General features: G+C 39.7%; 1 protein-coding gene across 1 annotated transcript in view; it reads right to left on the minus strand.

Moving 5' to 3' along the window:
• The window catches only part of rdx.S (radixin S homeolog), a 53,180-nt gene extending 28,525 nt beyond the window's left edge, over positions 1-24,655 (minus strand). The window contains exons 1-2 of the mRNA XM_018250335.2: positions 24,370-24,655; positions 8,507-8,563 (exon numbers count right to left, since the gene is read on the minus strand). Of these exons, the coding sequence (XP_018105824.1) occupies positions 8,507-8,518 (12 nt within the window). The 5' untranslated portion in view covers positions 8,519-8,563; positions 24,370-24,655. The remainder of the gene's footprint in view (positions 1-8,506; positions 8,564-24,369) is intronic.
• Positions 24,656-25,100: the final 445 nt, after the last annotated feature.

Genomic DNA, 25,100 nt, shown 5'->3' on the forward strand with positions numbered 1-25,100 from the left:
TCACTGAACAGTTATGTCCCATGTGGCCACCTTATAGTTGCTGACTAACTCAGAGTTAGAGAGCTGCAAAGCAGGAAGTAGTGTTCTGGCTATTATGTGAGACATCCAGTCACTCCAGCCTTTATACATTACATTTTTGGCTAACTAACTACTGTATATTAGAAAAAAATATATTTTACACAGCCGATTTACACAGTTTTTATTTTTATATTGAACTGTTCCTTTAAGTGGTGATATGATAACTATGTATAAATATATAAGGGGGGATCATATAATAATCTCTCTTATGCTTTATTTACCAGTAGGTCATTCCAGTTGACAGAAGGTCATCCATTCTGATTAGAAGAAAGGAGGTTGCACCTAAATATTCCAAAAGGGTTTTTTTTTACAGTGAGAGCTGTGAAGATGTGGAATTCTCTCCCTGAATCAGTCGTATACGCCGATACATTAGATATGTTTAAGAAGGGGTTGGATGGCTTTTTAGCGAGTGAGGGAATACAGGGTTATGGGAGATAGCTCATAGTACAAGTTGATCCAGGGATTGGTCCCATTGCCATTTTGGAGTCAGGAAGGATTTTTTCCCCCCTCTGAGGCAAATTGGAGAAGCTTCAGATGGGTTCTTTTGCCTCTGGATCAACTAGCAGTTAAAAAAGAATCAAAAGGATGAACTTGATGGACGTGTGTCTTTTTCAACCTAAATTACTATGTTACCTAACATGGCTAAACGGGGCTAATCCACATGCTCAACACCTGGGCCAATGAACAGATCACAAAGAGAAGGGGCAGGTCCTACAAGAACACTTGGATGAGTATAGTAACTATGGTTCCACACAATTCTCACCTGATAACACACTCAGCCCAGTGTGATCAACATCTCATGGAGCCAATGGCATTTCCACCTAGCCTTGATCACATAGCATTCACACAAACGATCATTTTCGATCTGTACCGTGTCTTAAATGTTAATTAACCCTCGATATTCGACTAGGGATTAAAATCCTTCGACTTCGAATATCGAAGTCGAAGGATTTAGCGCAAATACTGCGATCGTACGAACGAAGGATTATTCCTTCGATCGAACGATTAAATCCTTCGAATAGAATGATTCGAAGGATTTTAATCCAACGATCGAAGGAATATCCTTCGATCAAAAAAACGTAGGAAAGCCTATGGGAACCTTCCCCATAGGCTAACATTGACTTCGGTAGCTTTTAGCTGCCGAAGTAGGGGGGTCGAAGTTTTTTTTAAAGAGACAGTACTTCGACTATCGAATGGTCGAATAGTCAAACGATTTTTAGTTCGAATCCTTCGATTCGAAGTCGAAGTCGAAGGTCGAAGTAGCCCATTCGCTGGTCGAAGTAGTCCAAAAAATACTTCGAAATTCAAAGTTTTTTTTACTTCGAATCCTTCACTCGAATTTAGTGAATCAGCCCCTTAGTGTTGTAGTATTTCTGGTCAGGTGATCTCTGAGGCAGCACAGATAGAGTCACGAAATGGTGGCTCAAGGCAAGAGATGTAAAAGGGCAATATTTATGTAAATATATATTCCAGTTTGGTAAGATTCTTTAATATGTCATTCAATTTGATATAAACTATCAGTTGCTTAAGTATTCATTTTGGGAGTATAGTTTTCCTTTAAGAGTGCAAAGTAACGCTAGTCTATCTCCTTCGCTAGCGAAGTTATGCCAGCGACCGTTAGTAAATCAGCGAAGTACCGAAAGATTGTCACGCTGGCGAATTTTCACCAGTGTTAGTCACTTCGCCCTTTAGTAAATTTGCCCCATTGTGTGTAAATAATGTAATAATGTAAATAATGCTGCTAAATGAACATGTTGGAAAATGGAAAAACATGCACTTTTTTTTTTGTTTTAATCATGCTTTAGGCATAAAAATCATAAAGCTCCTCTTCTCCTTTGTTTTTCCATAAAGTGCACAGCTGATATGTTTCCATCTGCCTGGTGTATTTTTAAAGGTGCTAATCACTTTATTATTTTTCCTCACGCTCTCTATTATAATATATATTATTTATGCTCCCAATATTGCTAAAGTTAAACTGTTAAATGCAGGATTACTAGCAGCTGCTGCACATGATGTAGTGGCCCAGATCTCCTGCTTGAAAGCATCTAACCAGGTTTATCTGTAGCCTTTGCCTCCATGACAAGGACTTTGGGGATTTACAAACCGCTAACATTTTCCTTCGTGTTGCTGAAATATGGGGCAATAAATTCACCTTAGAAATACAAAACTATGACTAAAGAGCTTGCATTCTAGATGGAAACACCAATGAAATAATGTTCCAGTCAGAAAATGACAAGTAAACAGACTAGGAGGCAGAGCTAATCAAATGAATGTATTTAGCTTTGTTGCATAAGGCAACATAAACAAGACGGCTACAGAAAACATTATAAGAACACAGGCTATTGGGAATAGACTTTTGTAGTGGAAAACCCCTCCTCTGTCAATATGAGATGTTCAGCTGATGTTTTTAGAGTCAAATAACTACCCTCTGAGGATGACTTGCTTACGGCATTTGTGAGGCTGTTTGACTTTGGAAATGTGCCCAATACTTCCGATGGTTTTTACAATGTGACCACCTTCATGCGTTTAGTAGGCATACAGAGTGCATTAACATAGTAACATAGTAAGTAAAGTTGAAAAAAGACACACGTCCATCAAGTTCAACCTTTTTTTTTTATTTTATTTAAATCTGCCTGCCAGTTGATCCAGAGGAAGGCAAAAAACACCATCTGAAGCCTCTCCAATTTGCCTCAGAGGGGGAAAAAAATTCCTTCCTGACTCCAAAATGGCAATGGGACCAGTCCCTGGATCAACTTGTACTATGAGCTATCTTCCATAACCCTGTATTCCCTCACTTGCTAAACACCATCCAAGCCCTTCTTAAAGCTATCTAATGTATCAGCCTGTACCACTGATTCAGGGAGAGAATTCCACATCTTCACAGCTCTCACTGTAAAAAACCCCTTCCCAATATTTAGGCGGAACCTCTTTTCTTCTAATTGGAATGGGTGACCTTGTGTCAGCTGGAAAGACCTACTGGTAAATAAAGAGAGAAACCCCCTGGGCATTTTCCGATTCGTGACATTCAGCGCATGCGCAGTAGATCCGTACCGGTAACTGTTCCTACTGCGCATGCGCCAGAAGACGCCGGTCAGAGCAGGAAGAAGACGTGCGTGGGAGAAGTTGGCGACTGTGAACTCCGTGGACAGGACCTGCGCAGAGGGGTGAGTAACAAGTTAGGGGCATTTGCCCAGGGGGACAGGTAGGCCGGGGGGGGCAACACAGGGGAGGGGGGGAGGGGTTTTGCGCCCAGGGGGTTTCCTTCTCCTTTAAGCCCAACAGACCTTAGTTTAGAAAGCAGTCGTTTGTGGGGCACAGTATCAAACACTCTGGCAAAATCCAAATAGATCAAATCTACTGCCCCCCCACTGTCCAGCATCTTACTTACCTCATCATAAAAAGCAATCAAATTTGTCTGACATGACCTATCCTTCATAAAGCCATGCTGATTGCTGCTCATAATGCCATTCACTAGGACAAAATTTTGAATGTGATCCCTTAACAAGCCTTCAGATAATTTGTCCAACACAGATGTCAAGCTTACTGGCCTATAATTGCCATGCTGAGATCGTAATTCCTTTTTAAATATTGGAATAACATCAGCTTTTCTCCAATCCATAGGCACCATACCAGATGAAAGTGAATCTGAGAAAATCAGAAATAGGGGCTGGTCTAAAACTGAACTAAGGTCTCTTAGAACCCGGGGGTGTATGCCATCAGGCCCTGGAGCCTTGTTTACATAAATTTTTATTAAAGCTTTATGAATCATATCCTGAGTCAGCCACTGACTAGATTGAGCTGAGCCATTAGTGCAGCTATAAAGTGAGCCTGTGAACTCAGACTCCTCTATTGTATACACTGAAGAAAAGAACTGATTTAACACATTTGCCTTTTCTGTATATGTTACAACCATACTGGTACCATTATTTAATGGAGCAACACTCTCAACCTGCATCTTTTTATTATTAATATATTTAAAAAACTTTTTAGGGTTAGTTTTCACCTCCACCGCAATTAACTCTTCATTTCCTTTCTTTGCCTTCCGGATTGCTGATTTACAACATTTATTACAGTGTTTATATTCATTAAATGCAGCTTCTGTCCCAACAGATTTGTAGTTTTGAAATGCCTTTCTCTTCTTTCCCATTAACTTCTTTACTTCTGTATTAAGCCGCACAGGATGATTCTTAGAGCTTCTACATTTACTCCTTAAGGGAATAAATTGAGAACAGTAATGATTTAATATCATTTTAAATGACAACCATTTCTGTTCTGTGTTTTTAGCTGAAAACTTAATGCCCCAATCAATGCTCTGTAGGGCAGCCCTCAAGGCACTAAAATAAACTTTTGCAAAATTCATGGTTTTTGTTGCCCCAGTATATATTTGTTTTTTGCACCAGACATTAAAAGATATAACATTATGGTCACTATTACCCAGGGGTTCAATGACTTGCACATTTGCTATAAGTTCTGGGTCCTTTGAGATCACTAAATCCAGAATAGCATTATTTCTGGTTGGCTCCTCAACAACTTGGGCCATAAAATTGTCATGCAACAAGTTTATAAATTTGTTCCCATTAACTGATCTGATTGTACTGTTGCTCCAGTCAATATCTGGGTAATTAAAATCCCTCATTATCATTACTTCACCCAAACTAGCAGCCTTTTCTATTTGCATGAAGAGCTTTGCCTCCTCCTCCTGACTTACATTGGGGGGTCTATATACAATTAATTTGCTGGACACTACAATTGGTGAAGAACACCACCCACAAGACTTCTGCCCCCTCATTTTCTAACATAACCTCCTCCTTTATATAAGCTTTTTAAATCCTGCCTAACATACAGACATACCCCTCCTCCTTTTCTATTGCCTCTGTCCCTCCGAAACAAAGTATAGCCACTGATATTAACTGCCCAGTCATGTGACTCATTCAGCCATGTTTCGGCCACACCAATTACATCATATTTTCCCTCCAGCTCTCCCATTTTACCAGTCAGACTCGTTGCACTTGCAAACATACATTTAATACTGGTACCATATTGAACATATGACATGTGGTCCTCCCTATCCTTAACAGTATCCCCAGCCAAATCTCCTCCCCCATTTTCCCTTTCTTTGCCCACTATCTCATCTAACCTGTCTTCCACTGAATCTTTTACTGAACCCTCCCCCCCATTTGGGTTGTTGAACTCTGAGATAACTTTCAGTATGATGTAGAGAGTGATATTCTGATAGAATTTGCAATTTGTTTTCATTTTTTATTATCGAAGGTTTTTGAGTTATTTAGCTTTTTATTAAGCAGCTCCTCAATTTGCAAAACTGGTAACTAGGGTCCAAATTACCCTAGCAACCATGCATGGATTTGAATAAGAGACTGGAATATGAATAGGAGAGGCCTGAATAGAAGGATCAGTAATAAAAAGCAACAATAAGTTTGTAGCATTACAGAGCATATGTTTTTTAGAAGGGAGTCAGCGATGCCCATTTGAAAGGTGTAAAGAATCAGAAGAAAAAGGCAAATAACTATGAAAAATAAATAATGAAAACCAATAGAAAAGTTGCTTAGAATTGACCGTTCTATAACATAATGAAAGTCTTCTTAAAGGTGAACCATCCCATTTAATTGACTGTTCACATTGGCATGGCACTGGGAGAAACAAGTGACACTGTTTATTGACGCTTTTCTATAAAAAATAAACTGGTAGAGATGATGGTACATTTCCAGCTCAGATCTAGAATCCCGGCACGTTTCAGTACAATATATATGTGGTTTAAACACATAAAAAAGTGTATTTGTTAAGTCTGAATATCACATCAGGGAATTGAATATTAAAGGAGTTAACATCTGCCTGTGGCCAGTAAGCAACACATTGTGTAATATACAGGTATAGGATCCCTTATCCGAAAACCCGATATCCAGAAAGCTGCAAATTACGGAATGGCTGTCTCCCATAGGGGCAAATTTACTAAAGGGCGAAGTGACTAACGCTGGCGAAATTAAGACATTTTGCAAATTTACTATAAGTCACCCTGGCGAAAATTCGCCAGCGATGATGATAGCCTAGGGCAAATTCGCACCCTAACGCTGGCGAAGTTGCACTCTGGCGAAGGGGGCGAAAATACACAAATTTATTAACATTGGTCTTTTTCTGAACGTGACCTCCTTCGCCAGAAAGTCCCAAAAAACGCTGGCATTTTTTGGGTGATAGGCTGAAAAAGATCGAAATTTTTTTAGGGTGCCCACCTTCCCCCCTACATTTGTGGCACCTTAACTATACTATGGGCACATGTGTAGAGCATTAGAACACCGAAATATACTTTTATTACGTTTCCCTGCACTTGTGTAGTGTTATGTATGCGCTGCTGCATACACGTCCATTGAGATTCAAATTTGGCGCCGTATGCAAATTAGCCTTCCCTAGCGCAACTTTGGACCGCTCATCGTAACTTCGCTAGCGTAAATTTGGAAACAATCGGTAACTTAATAGGAACCTCGGATCTTCGTGAATTTGCGATGTCCTGACGAATCTACGCCTGGCGAAGTGCGGCGAAGACAACGATGACGGATCTACGGAGGTAAGTAAATTTGCCTCATAGACTCAATTTTATCCAAATAATCCAAATTTTTAAAAATGGTTTCCTTTTTCTCTGTAATAATAAAACAGTTGCTTGTAGTTGATCCCAACTAAGATATAATTAATCCTTATTGGAAGCAAAACCAGCCTATTGGGTTTATTTAATGTTTAAATGAATTTCTAGTAGACTTAAGGCATGAAGACCCAAATTATGGAAAGATTTGTTATCTGGAAAACCCCAGGTCCCGAGCATTTGGGATAACAGGTCCCATACCTGTATATTAAGACAATTCTGCCAGCGATACAGGCAATTAGCCAACTACATTTGGTCACCTGAAACATACTCCTTTAAAATGAAAATGCTGGAATTCCCTAATATTGCTGGGGTTTGCTTGCAGGGGATAAACTTGAATGGACTTTGGTCTTTTTTCAACCAACTTAAAGGAACAGTAACACCTGTGTATCTGTGTTTCAGTGTTTATACAGAACATAGGCCCCTGGGTAAAATGCTCTCAAAGACATGTAAATCACTAAATATTCTCCAGCAGACCTGGTGCAGTCAGGAAAATGAAAAATGAATATAAGCTTCCTCATACTGAAATAAGAAACTTACTAAATATAATCAATAAAAAATTCTCTACCGTTTTTGAAATACGGTAATAAAGTTTATGTTCACTATTCATTTCTCAACTTCTGTTTCTCTTCATTCTGTCTTCATGCAGCAGTTGGGTGTCAGAGATTCATGGACAGTTAAATCCAATATATCTTATAGGGGGGCTCCCTTTCCTAGCAGATATATTAGAGCTCACTCAAATAACTGATTCCAGAACAAACAAAATCTAACAAAATAACTGCCTTTTGCACAAATCCTGTATGTAGAGAGACATGATGTCTGGTGATTTTAATAGACTGAGCTCTAATACCGTATATACTCGAGTATAAGCAGAGTTTTTCAGCATCCAAAATGTGCTGAAAAAGTCTACCTCGGCTTATACTCGGGTCAGCGGGCAGTAGCTGAGATTGCAGTCACTTTTAATCATTCCTATACCAACAGTTCACTTGGGGAGAGACTGCAATATCACACAGCGCCCTCTGTTGGTTATACGAAAGATTAACAGTGATGGCAATATCACACAGCGCCCTCTGCACATGGTAGTGGGACAGTGGGACAATGCACACAGTAATCCGTTTGGCAATTCTCAGTCACCATCAACTTTGCAAAGAAGTCCAGTTGATCGCTGGGGGAGTCTCTTTGGCGGAATGTGCGCTGCTGGGAGACAGGGCTGTAGTTGTGTCTAGGCTTATACTAGAGTCAATAAGTTTTCCCAGTTTTCGTAGGTAAAATTAGGTACCTCGGCTTATACTCGGATCGGCTTATACTCAAGTATATACGGTACATCTTCTAGGCAAAATGACTCCCTCCAGTGAGCCCCAACCCGATACATGTCAGATAATTTTCACAGCACCAAAAATATTTTGCCTTGGAAGTGTTTATATCACGGTTTTCTTGACAAATGATTTGCAGTAGAGATATTGCAGCACACTGTGCTTCTCATCTGTGGAACAAATCTGTCTTTGATACTGTTCCCTATGGGAGATGCCAAAGCATTTTAAGCTGGTGAAAAAGTCGCACTACAAAAATCTATATCTTTAAACAAATAGCAACTCTGATTTTCAGCAGCGTGTTATATGATCGAATAAGTGTTGGTACAAGCCCTTTAATCAACAGAAAGAAGTTTGCATTGTTAACATGCTGCCTTGTTGTCCCCGCTGGCCCACTAGGCACATGTAAGACAAAATAAGAGTTTTTTCAATAAAACAAAACAAAAAAAAGTAGTGTGATTTTTCTTACCGGTTTCGGCATTTTTTCGGCTGCCTTTCTTCTAACTCACAAATGGATGGTCCTTGCCTGCAGAAACACAAGTTCAGTTTACAAGAAGAACTCTGATTTAACACTAAACAAAGATTTCAAAACAAACAATTTGGATATATGGACACCGCTTCATAAAGAGCAGCTTGCAAACATGGCACTGGCAGCTGGTTGTGTAGTTGGTTCGAACTGATTGAAGTCTAAAGCTGGCCATAGATGTAAAGATTTTTAAAAGATCAGATCCTCATCGTGAGACCACGATTTGGCCCTGCAAAGATAGACAGATTGCACTGGGACCGAAGATTTTTTTAACCTGGACGATCATTTTCCTGACAGATGTCGGCCGAAAAATCTTAAGACGTTCGGTCGTTCAAATCCACTAACCGCACGATAATTTCGAAGGATTGGTCAGACTTCGCTAAAATGGGTCGTTCGGCAAGAGAAATCTTTGCGTCTATGGGGACCTTAAAGCTCTGACTGGCTACCTGCTCTAAGAAGGACAATATTGTAATGCTCCGAATGAGCAACAGGTTCATTCTATGTCTGTATTAACAAGGATAGAGCTAGTAAAGGATGTGCATATATTATAGGGGCAAGTAAAGCAGCAAATATAACCTCTCAATAAATATCTCACCAGGGTACTTTATGACATGAGGCAAGCAGAGATGGGCGAATTTGACCTGTCGCCGACGCCCATTAAAGTCTATGGGTGTCAAAAATGTTTTGTCGCGCGAAACAAGGCGAAAAAAATTCGCCCATACCAATAGGCAAGGTGAGCACTCAAGCAGTGGTTCGCAAAAAGCCGATCCTGTTAACTTTAAGAGCCAAATTTCCGGTTATTGAAGTGAAAATTCATTTTATCTAGCAAAGAGAGCGCAATTTCACCCCCTCCCCAACAGCGATGTTAAGGTAAGGGGGCGGAATTTCAAACTACAAGCGTCATTAAAGGAGAACTCAATCGCTTAGACAATGGTGTGTGGCTCTGTTTCAAGAAATGGAAAAAAAAAAAAAATGATATAACTTATGGAGTGGTCTCTTACCAAAGTAAACCCCAATCATTTAAGCAATAGTTAGAAAACTGGAATATAGGAAGAGACCATCCGCTAGTAAAGCAGTAGCCAAAAGTATTTGTAAAATTAAAAAGACTTTATTAGGACATATGTAAGCCCAACACGTTTCGTGCCTGAAGTTGGCCCTCATATGCTAAAGGAGAACTCAAACCCCCCCCGCTAATAAAAACCCCTACCCAGTACCCTACATAGTCCCCCCCCTCCATGCTCTCCTCCTGCATAGGTGATAACATCTTTAAGTGCCCCTAGTGCAGAGTAAGAGCAGTGGAGCTCGTTGGCGCCATCTTTCAGCTCTTCAATATTCTTCGGGTCCTCTTCGTCAATTTCCATCACTTTTGGTGCATACGTAGTTGCTAAGAAACGGTAGACTGCGCCAATACGGCACTCACTTCCCAGAGAAATCCGAAGAGCCAGAAAATGGCACCCACGAGCTCGGCTGTGCTTACTCACTTGTAGGCGAGTAAAAGATTAGGGGCATTTAAAGATGTTATCACCTATGTGGGGGAGAGCAGGGAGGGGGAACTATGTAGGGTACTGTGTAGAGGTTTTTATTAGCAGGGCGGGGGTTGAGTTTTCCTTTAATGCCTGAAACTCCCCTATGTCTCAACACAGTATATGACTGGAGGTAGAGTCGTCCTAGTCATTTTTGCTGCTATTCAAGTTTGAATTATGGTTTCATAAACTGGAATGCAATGCACATGGGTCATAACTGTTGCGTTTGAATCTGAGCTGAATGCTGAGGATCAATTACAAACTCACTGAACAGTTATGTCCCATGTGGCCCCCCTTATAGTCGCTGACTAACTCAGAGTTAGAGAGCTAAAAAGCAGGAAGTAGTGTTCTGGCTATTATGTTAGACATCCAGTCACTCCAGCCTTTATACATTACATTTTCGGCTAATTAACTATATGAGATACATTTTTTATTTTGTACAGCCTGTCTATTTACCCAGTTTTTATTTTTATACTGAACAATTCCTTTAATATGACAACTTTTTTCACATATGAGTGATAAATGATATCCCTGCAGTGAGCACCAATCATTTGATCTTTTGGTGTGCTACCACAATTAATGTGTACATGGCCTTGTGTTAATATGGGTGTGGTTTAAAGTGGGTGTGGTTTAAAAACAGGGAGTGGTCAACACTGGCTTCCATTATCGGCCCTCCACCGTGAAGGTCAGAAAAATTTCTGGCCCCCAGTACCACAGAAGTTGGACAGCACTGCCTTAGAACATAAACTGCAAGAATTTAATGCCCAGGATTAGCAGGAAAATAGTATTCAATTAAGTGTAAAAGAATGCCAAATCAGGGTCAGATAAAAACAAAAAACTCTTCATATGCCAACAACCTTCAACCTAAAGGGGAATCTTTAACAAAACCAAAGTGGATGCTTAAAGGAAAGGATAAAAGTAAGCTTTATCAGAAAGGTCTATATAAATACACCAGTAAACCCTTAAAGTAATGCTGTAATTTTTGTGATTCCATTTTTCTCCGTAATAATAAAACAGTAACTTGATCCAAACAAAGTTATTCCTTACTGAAGGCAAAACAAGCCTTTTGGGTTTATTTATTTTTTACATGATTTTTGGTAAATCTAAGGCAGAGAGATCTAAATTACGGAAAGATCCTTTATCTGGAAAACACCAGGACCAGAGCATTCTGGATAATGGGTCCCATACCTGTACAACCAGTGGTGTGCTGTGTCTGTAAAAAACCCATGGGAAGCAAAAAGGATGGTCCCAAATGCATACAGCTAGAATTTGGGGGCGGACTGTAAATTATTGTCTTTTATTAATTAGGGCAGTGCTTTTTAAAACAGCAATACAGAATGGAAAATGTATAATTTGTACCAAAAAGAAGCTTTTCCTCCCCCACAGATTGTAACACTCACAAAGTTAAAACCTCTCACTCAAGGATAAATAAAACTAATAATAATAAGTGATCTGTAGGAAATATCCCATGTGCCTTCAGCCTAAAGATATGTACAAAGGAATGGAAGCTTATTAAAAGAAAACAATAAGATGTTTGGGTTTAAACAGGTGACTAGTAAATCCTACCTGCTGATTGGTTGCTACGGGCTAATGCTCCTGGGCAAGTATGTGTGTGTGTGTGTAATTTTTTGGGTGGGTCACCTGGAGCATGAACCTGCGCTATCCATTCAGATTGGAAATGATGTATCAGATCCCTGTACAGGTATGGGATCCATTATCTGGAAACCCGTTATCCAGAAATCTCCGAATTACATAAAGGCCCCCATAGACTCCATTTTAGTCAAATTATCCAAATTTTTAAAAATGAATTTTTTTGTAATAATAAAACAGTAGCTTTTACTTGAGCCCAACGAAGGTATAATTAATCCTTATTGGAGGCAAAACCATCTTATTCGGTTTATTTAATGTTTCCATGATTTTCTAGTAGACAAGGTATGAAGATCCATATTACAGAAGAGGTCTCTTTTTCAGAAAAACCCACGTCCCGAGCATTCTGGATAACAGGTCCCATACCAGTACTAAAATGTATTAATTAAAAGCTTGTTCACCATCATAAATCTTAATTTAATTTTACACTAAGGGGCAAAATGGTAAATCCGAATTTTCACTTTTCTTTGGTTAACATTTACAAATAATAATTCTAAATCACCAACTCTAATTTGAATTGGAAATTTATCACACCTTGACCCTTGAGACAGTTCTAATTTTTGCCACCTAAAACCTGCAGAGTTCATTTACAAGTCAATGGCAGAGATCCGTCGAACCTTTTGAAAATGTTAATTAGGGATGCACTGAATCCAGGATTCGGTTTGGGATTCGGCCTTTTTCAGCAGGATTCCGACGAATCCTTCTGCCCAGCCGAACCCTAATTTGCATATGCAAATTAGGGGCATGGAGGGAAATTGTGTGGCTTTTTGTCACAAAACAAGGAAGTAAAAATTGTTTTCCCATTCCCACCCCTAATTAGCATATGCAAATTAGGGTTCGGATTCGGCCAAATCTTTCGCGAAGGATTCCGGGGTTGGGCCGAATGCAAAATAGTGGATTCGGTGCATACCTAATGTTAATTTGGGATGCACCGAATCCACTATTTTAGATTTGGCCGAACCAAAGAATCCTTTGTGAAAGATTCGGCCGAATACCGAATGAATCCTAATTTGCATATGCAAATTAGGGGTGGGAAGGGGAAAACATTTTTTACTTCCTTGTTTGGTGACAAAAAGTCATGTGTTTTTCCCAAAAGCAAATATCAAATTTTCTGAAAAATGTGTGTACACGGGAGATGGACATTGTAACATTTTTTTCTAAACACAGCCGCTATCGAAAAGCAGTATCTTCCCGGTTCTCTCTCCTCTTCTCCCCGGTGACCGTAGAAAAGCTGAATTTTACTGTATTGTTTCAGGAGTCAGGCAACAAAAAAAAAGGTATAAACAAACATTGCTTCAACTTCACTTACAATACAAATAACTTTAAAACCACTGAACATTTTGAATAACTGTAAGGGGCAGATTTATTAAGGGTCGAATAGTTAATTCGAATTCTTGAAATGTTTTTTTGGTGTCAAAGTTCACACATTCGAATTTTAATCCCCCAATTCGAATGAGATTTATCACACGGACCATGGAAACAGTTCTAATTCAAATATTCACCACCTAAAACCTTTGGGGGCAAATTCACTAAGCGCGGAAGCACCTAACGCCAGCGTTGATTCGCTAGCGTTGGTCATCGTTACTTTGCAAATTCACTAACGAACGCTGGCGTAAATTCGCTAGTGTTACTTCGCACCCTTACGCCTGGCGAATTTGCGCAACGGACGTAACTACGCAAATTCACTAACGCGCGCAGTGTACTGAACGCTACCTTTTACGCTAGACTTCCTTCGCCACCTCAGAGTAGATAGGGATTGCTTCAAAAAAAGTTCAAATTTTTTCTAAGTCCCAAAAAACGCTGGCGTTTTTTCTATATTATGGGTGATAGGCTGAAAAAGAGTTTTTTTTAACTCATGGCAACTTACCTATACAGTGGGCACATGTGTAGGACAAAATAAAAATTTTATTTGATGTTTTGAAGGTTTCCCAGGCATTTGTAGTGCTGCTACATATTTCTCCATTGAAATTTGAATTTGGCGCCGTATGCAAATTAACCATCGCAAGCGTAACTTCGCTTCGCTTAGCGAATCAACGCTAGCGCAACTTCGCAACCTTACGCTACCCCTGAGTGCAACTTCGGATTTTAGTGAATTTGCGAAGCGCTGGTGAAACTACGCCTGGCGAAGTGCGGCGAAGTTACGCCTGGCGCAACTACGAATCTTAGTGAATTTGCCCCTTAGAGTTCATTTTTAAGTCAATGGCAGAAGTCCGTGGAACTATTTGAATATGTTCATTTCCTTCCTGACGTTCAAGTTTTTTGTTCGGAGGGAAACTCGATTTGTAAGATTCAAATTCGATTTGAATACGATTCGAATTTTCGGGTCAGCACCAATTAATCGAATTTTATACATTTGAATTTTTCTTAAAAAAACCTCCCAGTTGCAATGTATAGTCAAATTTATTAGGGTAAAAAAAAATTCACATAAATTTGACCTGTGTTGTACTATATTAGTCCATTACATTTAAAGGTAAATCTGTTAATAGGAAACATAACAAGTGGCGTGAACGGGATACCATTTTTAAGTAGGATGATAATAGCATTTTTGTTCCTTTTTTGAAGCCGATTCAAAATTATATTTTCTTCCGTTACGTAAAAATTTATTTTTGAGTTTATTTCCCCTTTAGTAGCTAATGTTTATGCACGGCTGTAGCAATAAAAATCACCTATTTATTGTACAAATATTCAATTATTCATACCCTGTCAAACAGCTATGTAGAGAATTTCTTAAACAAATGCTTTGGGGGGGGGGAAGCATAAACTGATATGATATATGGGAACTCGGCTTTGACATTTAGCTGCCATTTTCACTCGAGATTAGATTGTAATGTGCGGTGCCTTAGGGACTTCAACAATAATACAAGAAACAGCATTTGACTTGTGCTTTTAATATGGGCTTTCACAAAAGCCCATATGGCCAGATATGGGATGACTTTGACGTAGTTGGCCAGCTTAAATATATTGCAATATATGGACAAACAATCCCTGTTTTGTTTAAAGGGTAAGACATTTTTCAGTAGCAGTATGCACAAAATGTCTCTGTCTTAAATATATTGATAATGGGTTGAGTGCAGAGGAATCTTGTATTTGTCTTTCACAAAAGAACTCCAGCTCTGCAACCCCCTGGGCTGTACTATGATATGTAAAGACACACACAAGCACACAGATGCACCGACTAGGCTAGAAATATGAGCTTCTATACCAGTACATTATGTTTTGTGCTTCTGTACCAGCCCAAGGCAACCACAGCCCTTTAGCAGTAAAGATCTGTGTCTCCAAAGATGCCCCAGTAGCTCCCCATCTTCTTTTCTGCTGATTCATTGCACATGCTCTGTGCTGCTGTCACTTACTGAGCTTAGGGACCCACTCACAATATACAGTACACATAGAATAGAAATGTCACAATATAAGGCTGATTAGTAATTAATACAGATAATTACTACATGGCAGCACAGAAACCAGTGCAATTAGCATCAGAATATAATAATCAGCAAACCTGTAGCATCAGCTTATATTACAGGGGAAGCTCATTTTCTGCTGGATAATTAGTGACGAGCCCTAAGCTTAGCTTCTCAACAGCCAATCAGAGCCCACTGAGCATGTGAGTGTCACAGACACTTTCCAAGATGGTGACCCCCTTTGACAAGTTTGAAGTCCTGGATCATTGCTGCTATTAACAAGCTGAAACTTTAGGCTGGTGCAATAAGTTCACTATATAAAATATGGAATTTTTAGCCATATTCATTTTTAGGGTTTAGTTCTCCTTTAACAGGGAAGCTATGTGCCTCTAAATACACCCCCAGTTTCTACTGTTTCACAGCACATGCTCTGAGCTGCAGTCAGTTACCAGAGCTTAGGCACCAAGTCACATATACTGTATAAAAAGAATATAAAAGTCACAATACAAGGCTGGTTAGTAATACAGTCAGTTTACATGGCAACATAGAAACCACTGCATGCTGTATCACAACTACTGCATACCTCCCAACATTTTGGAAATAGAAAGAGGGACAAAAAGATTTGCTGGAAAAAGACAGTGTGTTTATAAAATACAGGTATTAAATAAATAAAGCAGCAGCACTCCGGTATTTTTGAAAATTTGTAAACCTTTACTTAAATGCCATGGGCCAACGTTTCGGGCTACGCAGGCCCTTTGTCAAGCCATACATAAAATACAGGTATGGGACCTGTTATCCAGAATGCTCAGAACCTGGGGCTTTATGGATAACAGATCTTTCCGTAATTTGAATCTTTATACCTTACTAGAGAATCATACATACATTAAATAAACCCAATAGGCTTGTTCTGCTTTCAAAAAGGATTAATTATATCTTAGTTGGGATCAAGTACAAGCTACTGTTTTATTATTACAGAGAAAAAGGAAATCATTTTTAAAAACTTGGATTATTTGGATAAAATGGATCTTACAGAAGATGGCCTTTCCGTAATTCAGAGCTTTCTGGATAATGGGTTTCCAGATAACAGATCCAATACCTGTTTTTTGTTTGTTTTTGAAAATGAAAACATAATGCAGCGATGCATTGCACTGCTAAAACTGGTGTTTTTATCAAAGATAAAAAAGGAGAAAAGACACAGGCTACACAGCAGATAACAGATCAGCTACCGGTATGTAGTATACAATGGGATTCTTCAGAACTTATCTGTTATCTACTGTGTATCCTGTGCTTGAATGGCTGCCCCCATGGCTACACAGCAGCTTGTTTATATAAACTATAGTAGTACTTATCCGTTATCTACTGTGTATCTTGTGCTTGAATGGCTGCCCCCATGGCTACACAGCAGCTTGTTTATATAAACTATAGTAGTACTTATCCGTTATCTACTGTGTATCCTGTGCTTGAATGGCTGCCCCCATGGCTACACAGCAGCTTGTTTATATAAACTATAGTAGTACTTATCTGTTATCTACTGTGTATCCTGTACTTGAATGGCTGCCCCCATGGCTACACAGCAGCTTGTTTATATAAACTATAGTAGTACTTATCTGTTATCTACTGTGTATCCTGTGCTTGAATGGCTGCCCCCATGGCTATAATAATTTCAATAATTTGGACTTATCTATTAAGTAAATCCTACCTGCTGATTGATTGCTATGGGTTACTGCTCCTGGGAAAGTATGTGTGTAATTTTCTGGTGGGTCACCTGGCGCATGAACCTGCGCGATCCATTCAGATTGGAAATTATGCATCAGATTTCTGTACAGGTATGGGATCCGTTACCAGTAAACCCATTAAACAGAAAGCTCCAAATTATTGAAAGTTTATCTCCTAGACTCCATTTTATCCAAATAATCCAAATTTTTAAAGATTATTTCCCTTTTCTCTGTAATACTAAAACAGTAGCTTGTACCTGATCCCAACTAAAGCTGGCCATAGACGCAAAGATCGAATCGTACGAATCAAGGATTCGTATGATTTTCGGACCGTGTGTGGTGAGTCCCGACATTTTTCGTCCGGCGGAGATCGGTTGTTCGGTCGATCGGACAGGTTAGAAAATTTCTGTTGGCTGCTGATAATATCTCTGCGTGTATTGCCGATCGTACGATTTTCAGAAGGAGACTGTCACCAGCTTTGTCGGACATAGATATTGTACGATTGCTGTCAGGGGCAGAAGATTGGCTTTAACTATTTTATCTGAATGATTAGTGGCAGGTCAGGAGATGAGGAAGTCCGATCGTATGATGATTCGCACGATCGGATCTTTGCATCTATGGCCAGTTTTAATCCTTATTGGAGGCAGAACCAGCCCATTGGGTTTATTTCATTTTTAAACAATCTTCTAGTAGATTTATGGAATGCAGATCCAAATTATGGAAAGAAAACCCAGGTCCTGAGCATTCTGGATAACAGGTTCCATACCTGTACTATCTCCAGAACATTGCGGAGAGCCCAAAACTTACTGGAGACCAAGCAACTAGGAAGGTAAAGAATAAACGTTACACAATACATATTCACACAATAACACGAAAGCCTTGGCCAACAGTTACTACATAATATGAATCTTTGTGAAAAAGATGTTACAAGCACTTGTGATATATAAGAAGGAAGAGTACATTCAAAGGAATTGTTCAGTATAAAAATTAAAAACTAGGTAAATAGATAGGCTGGGCAAAATAAAAAATGTTTCTAATAGTTAGCCAAAAATGTAATGTATAAAGACTGGAGTGACTGGATGTGTAACATAATAGCCAGAACACTACTTCCTGCTTTTCAGCTCTCTTGGTTTCCACTGATTGGTTACCAGGCAGTAACCAATCAGTGACTTGAGGGGGGCCACATGGGCCATAACTGTTGCTTTTGAATCTGAGCTGAATGCTGAGGATCAGTTGCAAACTGACTGAACAGTTATGTCCCATGTGGCCCCCCCTTCAAGTCACTGACTAACTCAGAGTTAGAGAGCTGAAAAGCAGGAAGTAGTGTTCTGGCTATTATGTTACACATCCAGTCACTCCAGCCTTTATACATTACATTTTTGGCTAAGTAACTATATTGGAACCATGTTTCATTTTGCAAAGCCTGTCTATTTACCCAGTTTTTATTTTTACACTGAACTGTTCCTTTAATCACGTCAACCTAATCCCCCCAGGGCTACTTATGCTGTGTGTGTGTGTCTGTTTCAGACTCCTCTTGCACAATGCAGACATGTCAGCAAACTCCATGCCATCAGGGAGACACCAACCCAGTCCTGGCATGTATATGTGCTTATTTCACTTCACACAAAAGACTAACTTGGCATAAGGTCATACAAATGTCCGGTATGGATCACTGCCTGCGGCAATAAGCGTCTCTCTGGATGTCTAACATAACAAAGAGGCGTCCAAATCCGAAATCCCTGACTGGGCACCTACATTACAAGACTATATAGCAAACACGATACCTATTTTTCCCCAGCCTCTCCAAAATTGCTGCCCGGTGTGTGGAAAAGAGATCGATACCTCTCCAAGGAATTCAGTAGGAAGAAATCGCCAAACACACGAGGGCAAATGTAGCGGGGCGAACCCCTGCGTGTTTATTCACGTCAGTGATGTAACGTTTCGGGGGCGGACCCCTTCGCCAAACATACAGATTAGCGTGCACCAACATATCTTTATAATCCAAACAATTAACCATTAAGTGTGAGTCCATAATAAAACTTTATATCATACTTTGTTCTCTTTTTCTTATTTTCTTCTTTTTTATTTATAGTCCTTATGTGAAAAAAAACGTCCGAACAAACCAAAGCTCCTTGTAATGTCCAATGTAAAGATATCCAATCCCTTGAGATATCCAGTGGTTTAATACTCATAAAACAGTTAAATTCTAAAACCCGTGAATAAGTTAGGTAAATTATAAATATATTTTCATAAATCCGAATGAGCCTATATAGGGCTATATAGCACCCATGAGCCAGAAGGTATTCCTGAACAGCTGAAATCCTTGATAAGGAAACACACTGATATAATGGAGTTGTAGCAGCTGTCAGTAAGCATTCATCATCAGACATTTATAACTGCAAGGGCACCGTCAGAACAGGCTCTTTCATGACAATACTAAAGGGGTGATATATCAACCTGAACTAAATGAGCAAGCCTTGTGTTGAACATGTATTCTGCCTTAGCAGATTTTCTGTTTTCCTGGAATCGACAGTGATTTGATTGCTCTGAATCACAAATGCTTATTTAATGTTTTGAATGAATTGTTAAGCAATGGTGGAGGTTTAATAAAACCAATTGTTAATAAATTGAATAAATCCAACAGTTTTTTTTAGGGCCATTTTCATCCATTAAGTGTTTTGACGGATTGGTCGGACTGCACTGAAATCGGTCGTTCACCAAAGAAGAATCGTTGCATCTATGGGGACCTTAAAGCAATAAGTGACTATATAAAGGTGGCCATAGACGATAAAAACCGCTCGATTGGCAACATCGCAAACCGAGCCAATCTTTCCCCGATATGCCATTAACGGGCATGGCTATATCGGGGGTAATCTGAACGTTCGGCCCTATGGCCCAACGATCAGATTACAATGAGAGCGCAATGGGCTCCGGCGGGATCGGTCGGGACAAAATCAAACCTGACCGATCTCCGCCGGACGAAAAATGTCGGGACTCTCCGCCCACGGTCCGAAAATCGTACGAATCCTCGATCTGTATCTATCTGTATCTATCTGTATCTATCTGTATCTATCTGTATCTATCTGTATCTATCTGTATCTATCTGTATCTATCTGTATCTATCTGTATCTATCTGTATCTATCTGTATCTATCTGTATCTGTATCTATCTGTATCTATCTGTATCTATCTCTATCTCTATCTATCTCTATCTGTATCTATCTCTATCTGTATCTATCTCTGTCTGTATCTATCTCTATCTGTATCTATCTCTATCTGTATCTATCTCTATCTATCTGTATCTATCTGTATCTATCTCTATCTATCTCTATCTATCTCTATCTATCTCTATCTATCTCTATCTATCTCTATCTGTATCTATCTGTATCTATCTCTATCTGTATCTATCTCTATCTGTATCTATCTCTATCTGTATCTATCTCTATCTGTATCTATCTCTATCTGTATCTATCTCTATATGTATCTATCTCTATATGTATCTATCTCTATCTGTATCTATCTCTATGTTAATTTGTGGTATTCCAAGGTGACACAGGTGATAAGTAAACAAAATGTATATAATCAGTACTTTCCTAAGAATGGTCTATAGCATCTGGCTACTGAGGTTAAGAATATATCACCCAGACTACAGCACAATATGGCAGCATTTTTGACCATGGATAAATATTGCTGCAAGGAATGGCCCTAGCAACTGCCTGATACAGTAATTCAGATAGGGATGTCCTGACCTGACCAAACCTAAAAGGAAAAAACTGGCCTACGGTGACTAGTTGGAGAGAGCAAATTGCTATATTTAAATCTATGGTGTAAGAAAAACAAAGATCTGTTATGACAATAGGTGGGCAGATTAAGAGGAATGATCTGGCCTCCCAAAGTTACATCAAACAGGTGAATCCTCTGCAGCTTAGCCCTCTATATCATGAACTATAAAATAACCCAGAATAAAATGACCTAGAATATCCCTTTGCATTTGCAAGAGAAATCATCCCTCTCCGAATAGACCTTTTCAAAAATATCACTGACATGTTCATAGAAAGCCCTCTATTCAAACAGAAAAGTAGAAGGGGGATTAGAATTCTATTCACCTGCACAATTCACTGTAATATCCAATTAATATGAGAAATGATCTGATTTTCACAAACCTGCAGTCGCCTAGGCTAATTTGGGGTGTTTGGTTAAAGGACCAATACCATAGAAAAAAAAAAAACCAAGACACATTTAACTTGAAATTTGCAAAGTCTTTATTAAGAAATTACTTACTGATTCTCCGCTTGCGCTCCTGTTCAGAAACGGCGACAGGGCGATGATCTATCGTGCGGTGCTCGATTTCTCGTATGAGATAGCCAGGGAGGAGAAATCGAGCACCGTACAGTGGATTGTCGTCCTTTCTGAAGAGGAGCGCAAGTGGAGAATCTGTAAGTTATTTCTTAATAAAGACACTGCGAATTTAAAGTTAAAAGTGTCTTGGTGGTTTTTTTTTCATTAAGTACAAACAAATTTTTTTATGTTACTGGTCCTCTAAGTACAAACAAATTTTTTTTTAAGTTACTGGTCCTTTAAACGGAGGGTTGCGTCCGTGTCGTCTCAGACATTGACAATTACAGTTATACTACAACCTCAACAATTCAACAAATTGTACATTCATTTAAAATGTCAACATTACATATATACAGGTATGGGACCGGTTATCCAGAATGCTTGCGACTTGGGGTTTTCCGGATAACGGATCTTTCTGTAATTTAGAGCTTCATACCTAGTACCTAGTCTAGTAGAAAATCAAATAATTTTAAATAAACCCTGTAAATTGGTTTTGCTTCCAATAAAGATTAATTATATCTTAGTTTGGATTGTGTACAAGGGACTGTTTTATTATTACAGAGAAATCATTTTTAAAAATGTGGATTATTTCATTATAATTAAGTAAACAATTTTTTCAAAACTGAAATATTAAAGTGACTTTTCATTCAAGAAACTTTCAACCCAGAAACTAACTTTAAAACAAAATGAGTGGCACTTTTGAGTCATTCCTGAGGTTAAGTAGTATTGTCTATGGTACCGTTTCCTATTCTTTTTCTTAGGAACCCAAACGAAGTCAAGGAATCAGCTTAGTGATCCAAATATTAGCTTAAAACCAAGGATGTACCTTATTGTAACTGCTATTTTCTAATCTAGAAAGAACATTTACCATAATTAAAGGAAAACATGTGGATCCGCCCAAAAAAAGCACAGGTACACATTTTTGGTTCCAATCCATATGTTAAAGGGATACTGTCATGGGAAAAAAATTTTTTTTTCAAAATGAACCAGTTAATACTGCTGCTCCAGCAGAATTCTGCACTGAAATCTCAAAAGAGCAAACAGAATTTTTTATATTCAATTTTGAAATCTGACATGGGGCTAGACATTTTGTCAATTTCCCAGCTGCCCCATGTCATGTGACTTGTGCCTGCACTTTAGGAGAGAAATGCTTTCTGACAGGCTGCTGTTTTTCCTTCTCATTGTAACTGAATGTGTCTCAGTGAGACATGGGATTTTACTATTGAGTGTTATTCTTAGATCTACCAGGCAGCTGTTATCTTGTGTTAGGGAGCTGCTATCTGGTTACCTTCCCATTGTTCTTTTGTTTGGCTGCTGGGGGGGGGGAAGGGAGGGGGTGATATCACTCAAACTTGCAGTACAGCAGTAAAGAGTGATTGAAGTTTATCAGAGCACATGACTTGGGGCAGCTGGGAAATTGGCAATATGTCTAGCCCCATGTCAGATTTCAAAATTGACTATAAAAAAATCTGTTTCAGTACAGAATTCTGCTGGAGCAGCACTATTAACTGGTTCATTTTGAAAAAAAAAAATTTTTCCCATGACAGTATCCCTTTAAAGGGGTTTGCCTTGAGATTTGGTTTTCATTTTTTTTATTATTTGTGGTTTTTAAGTTATTTAGTTTTTTTTAGATGGGGTCAGTGACCCCCATTTCAAAGCTGGAAAGAGTCAGAAGAAGGCAAAAAAAACTATGAAAAAATAAATAATGAAGTATGGTGGTACTTTATGCCCCAGTATTACCAAGTATGGCAGTTTATGCTGTGCCCCATTATTACCCTGAGTATGGTGGTACTTTATACTGTAGATGTACTTTGCTGTGTCAATATTACCCTGAGTACAGCAGTACTTTGCTGTGCCCAAATATTACCCTGAGTATGGTGGTACTTTATTATGTGCAGCAATATTACCCCGAGAATGGTGGTACATTATGCTGTGCCCCGATATTACTCCGAGTATGGTGGTACTTTACGATGTACCCCAATATTACCCTGAGTACAGCAGTACTTTGTTGTGGCCCGATATTACCCTGAGTATGGTGGTACTTTATGATGTACCCCAATATTACCCTGAGTACAGCAGTACTTTGTTGTGGCCCAATATTACCCTGAGTATGGTGGTACTTTATGATGTACCCCAATATTACCCTGAGTACAGCAGTACTTTGTTGTGGCCCAATATTACCCTGAGTATGGTGGTACTTTATGATGTACCCCAATATTACCCTGAGTACAGCAGTACTTTATGCTGTGCCCCGATATTACCCTGAGTATGGTGGTACTTTACGATGTACCCCAATATTACCCTGAGTACAGCACTACTTTGTTGTGGCCCAATATTACCCTGAGTATGGTGGTACTTTATGATGTACCCCAATATTACCCTGAGTACAGCAGTACTTTATGCTGTGCCCCGATATTACCCTGAGTATGGTGGTACTTTATTCTTTTCCCCAGGATTAGCCAGAGTACGGCGGTACTTTATGCCCCTGTATTACCCGGAGTATGGCAATTTATGCTGTGCCCCATTATTACTCGGAGTATGGTGGTACTTTATACTGTGCCCCAGGATTACCCTGAGTATAGCTGTACTTTGCTGTGCCCCAATATTACCGAGTATGGTGGTATTTTATGATGTGCCCCAATATTACCCTGAGTATGGTGGTACTTCATAGGGTTGCCACCTTTTCTGGGAAAAAATACCGGCCTTCCTTTATATTTAACTTTTCTCCCTATTAATAACATTGGGATCAGCCATCATTCTTACAGGCCAGGAGGGTAAAATAGCGGCCAGGTGGCAACCCTTGTGTCCCAGGAATACCATGAGTATGGTGGTACTTTACGTTGTACGTATGGCAGTTTATACTGTGACCCAGGATTACCCTGAGTATAGTGGTACTTTATGCCCCAGTATTAGCTGACTGAGTATGTTGTGCCCCCCCCTGACTTTGGTTCCCACCAGAGAAGTAGTTTTTGCAGCAGAGTAGGAAAGTGGTAAGTTGCACAGTTCCCCCAGTAACGTGTCAGTGACAGTCAATGTTAGACAACAGCAGAAGCCAAACTTCCCCGCTCTCTCTCTCTGCCAATATCCCACACACACGGCCTGCTGCTCGTGCTCCCCTTCTCCAGCGCAGTGCGCTCTCCCGCCAGCCCTGCCTCTCCCCCGTGTCTCCCTTAAAGCTCCCGTTACCTGTAAGAAGGCCTGAGCTCCGAGGGCGCCTCCTCCCTCCCGCAAGCTCCGTTACTCGGGCAGCTCTGGAGGATGTCGGCTCTGTCTGGGCTGGGGCCGCGCAGTCTCCCTAGGGAGGAAGGATAGAGCGGAGGGAGGGGGCAGAGAGATGGAGAGAGAGTCAGGACTGACAGCTACACAACATGGCTGCCCCGGAGCCTTCGGGTTGAACTTCTCGGATGGGCTCACTCACACACGCTCAGGGGGGGGTGGCGGCTTTGGCGAGGGGTGTGTTTTGGCCGCTCGTCTGGCCCAAATCTAATGGTCCGTCACTCTCTAACTTTATAACTCACTTTATTTTCTATTTATACTCCACAAAGCCGCTTATATTCCCTTTAGGGAATATTTTCCAGGCCCCCGAGCGCCAGACACTTAAGTATAGGAAAAATATTGTAGTTCAGAGCTTAGAAAACATCAGAAGCGAATGACCTTTAATAAAACCGATTCTTATTGTTTTCTCCCGCGTCTTACTGGTATTTGCCAACATTGTTTGTAGGATAAAAACAAAAGGAAAAAGTTCCCACAAAAAATATAAAATTTCAACCAGCGAGAAAAAGTTTGTAGCGTATTTTGTTTTTTTTTAAATTGATATTTTTGTCACATGATTTGGTAAAATGTTGCTGTAGATACGGTTGCCATCTGGCCGGTGTTTTACTGGCCTGGCCGGCTAAATTGCCGCTTGATGCCAATGT

The sequence above is a fragment of the Xenopus laevis genome, chromosome 2S, assembly GCF_017654675.1.
Source record: "Xenopus laevis strain J_2021 chromosome 2S, Xenopus_laevis_v10.1, whole genome shotgun sequence".
Taxonomy (NCBI): Eukaryota; Metazoa; Chordata; class Amphibia; order Anura; family Pipidae; genus Xenopus; species Xenopus laevis.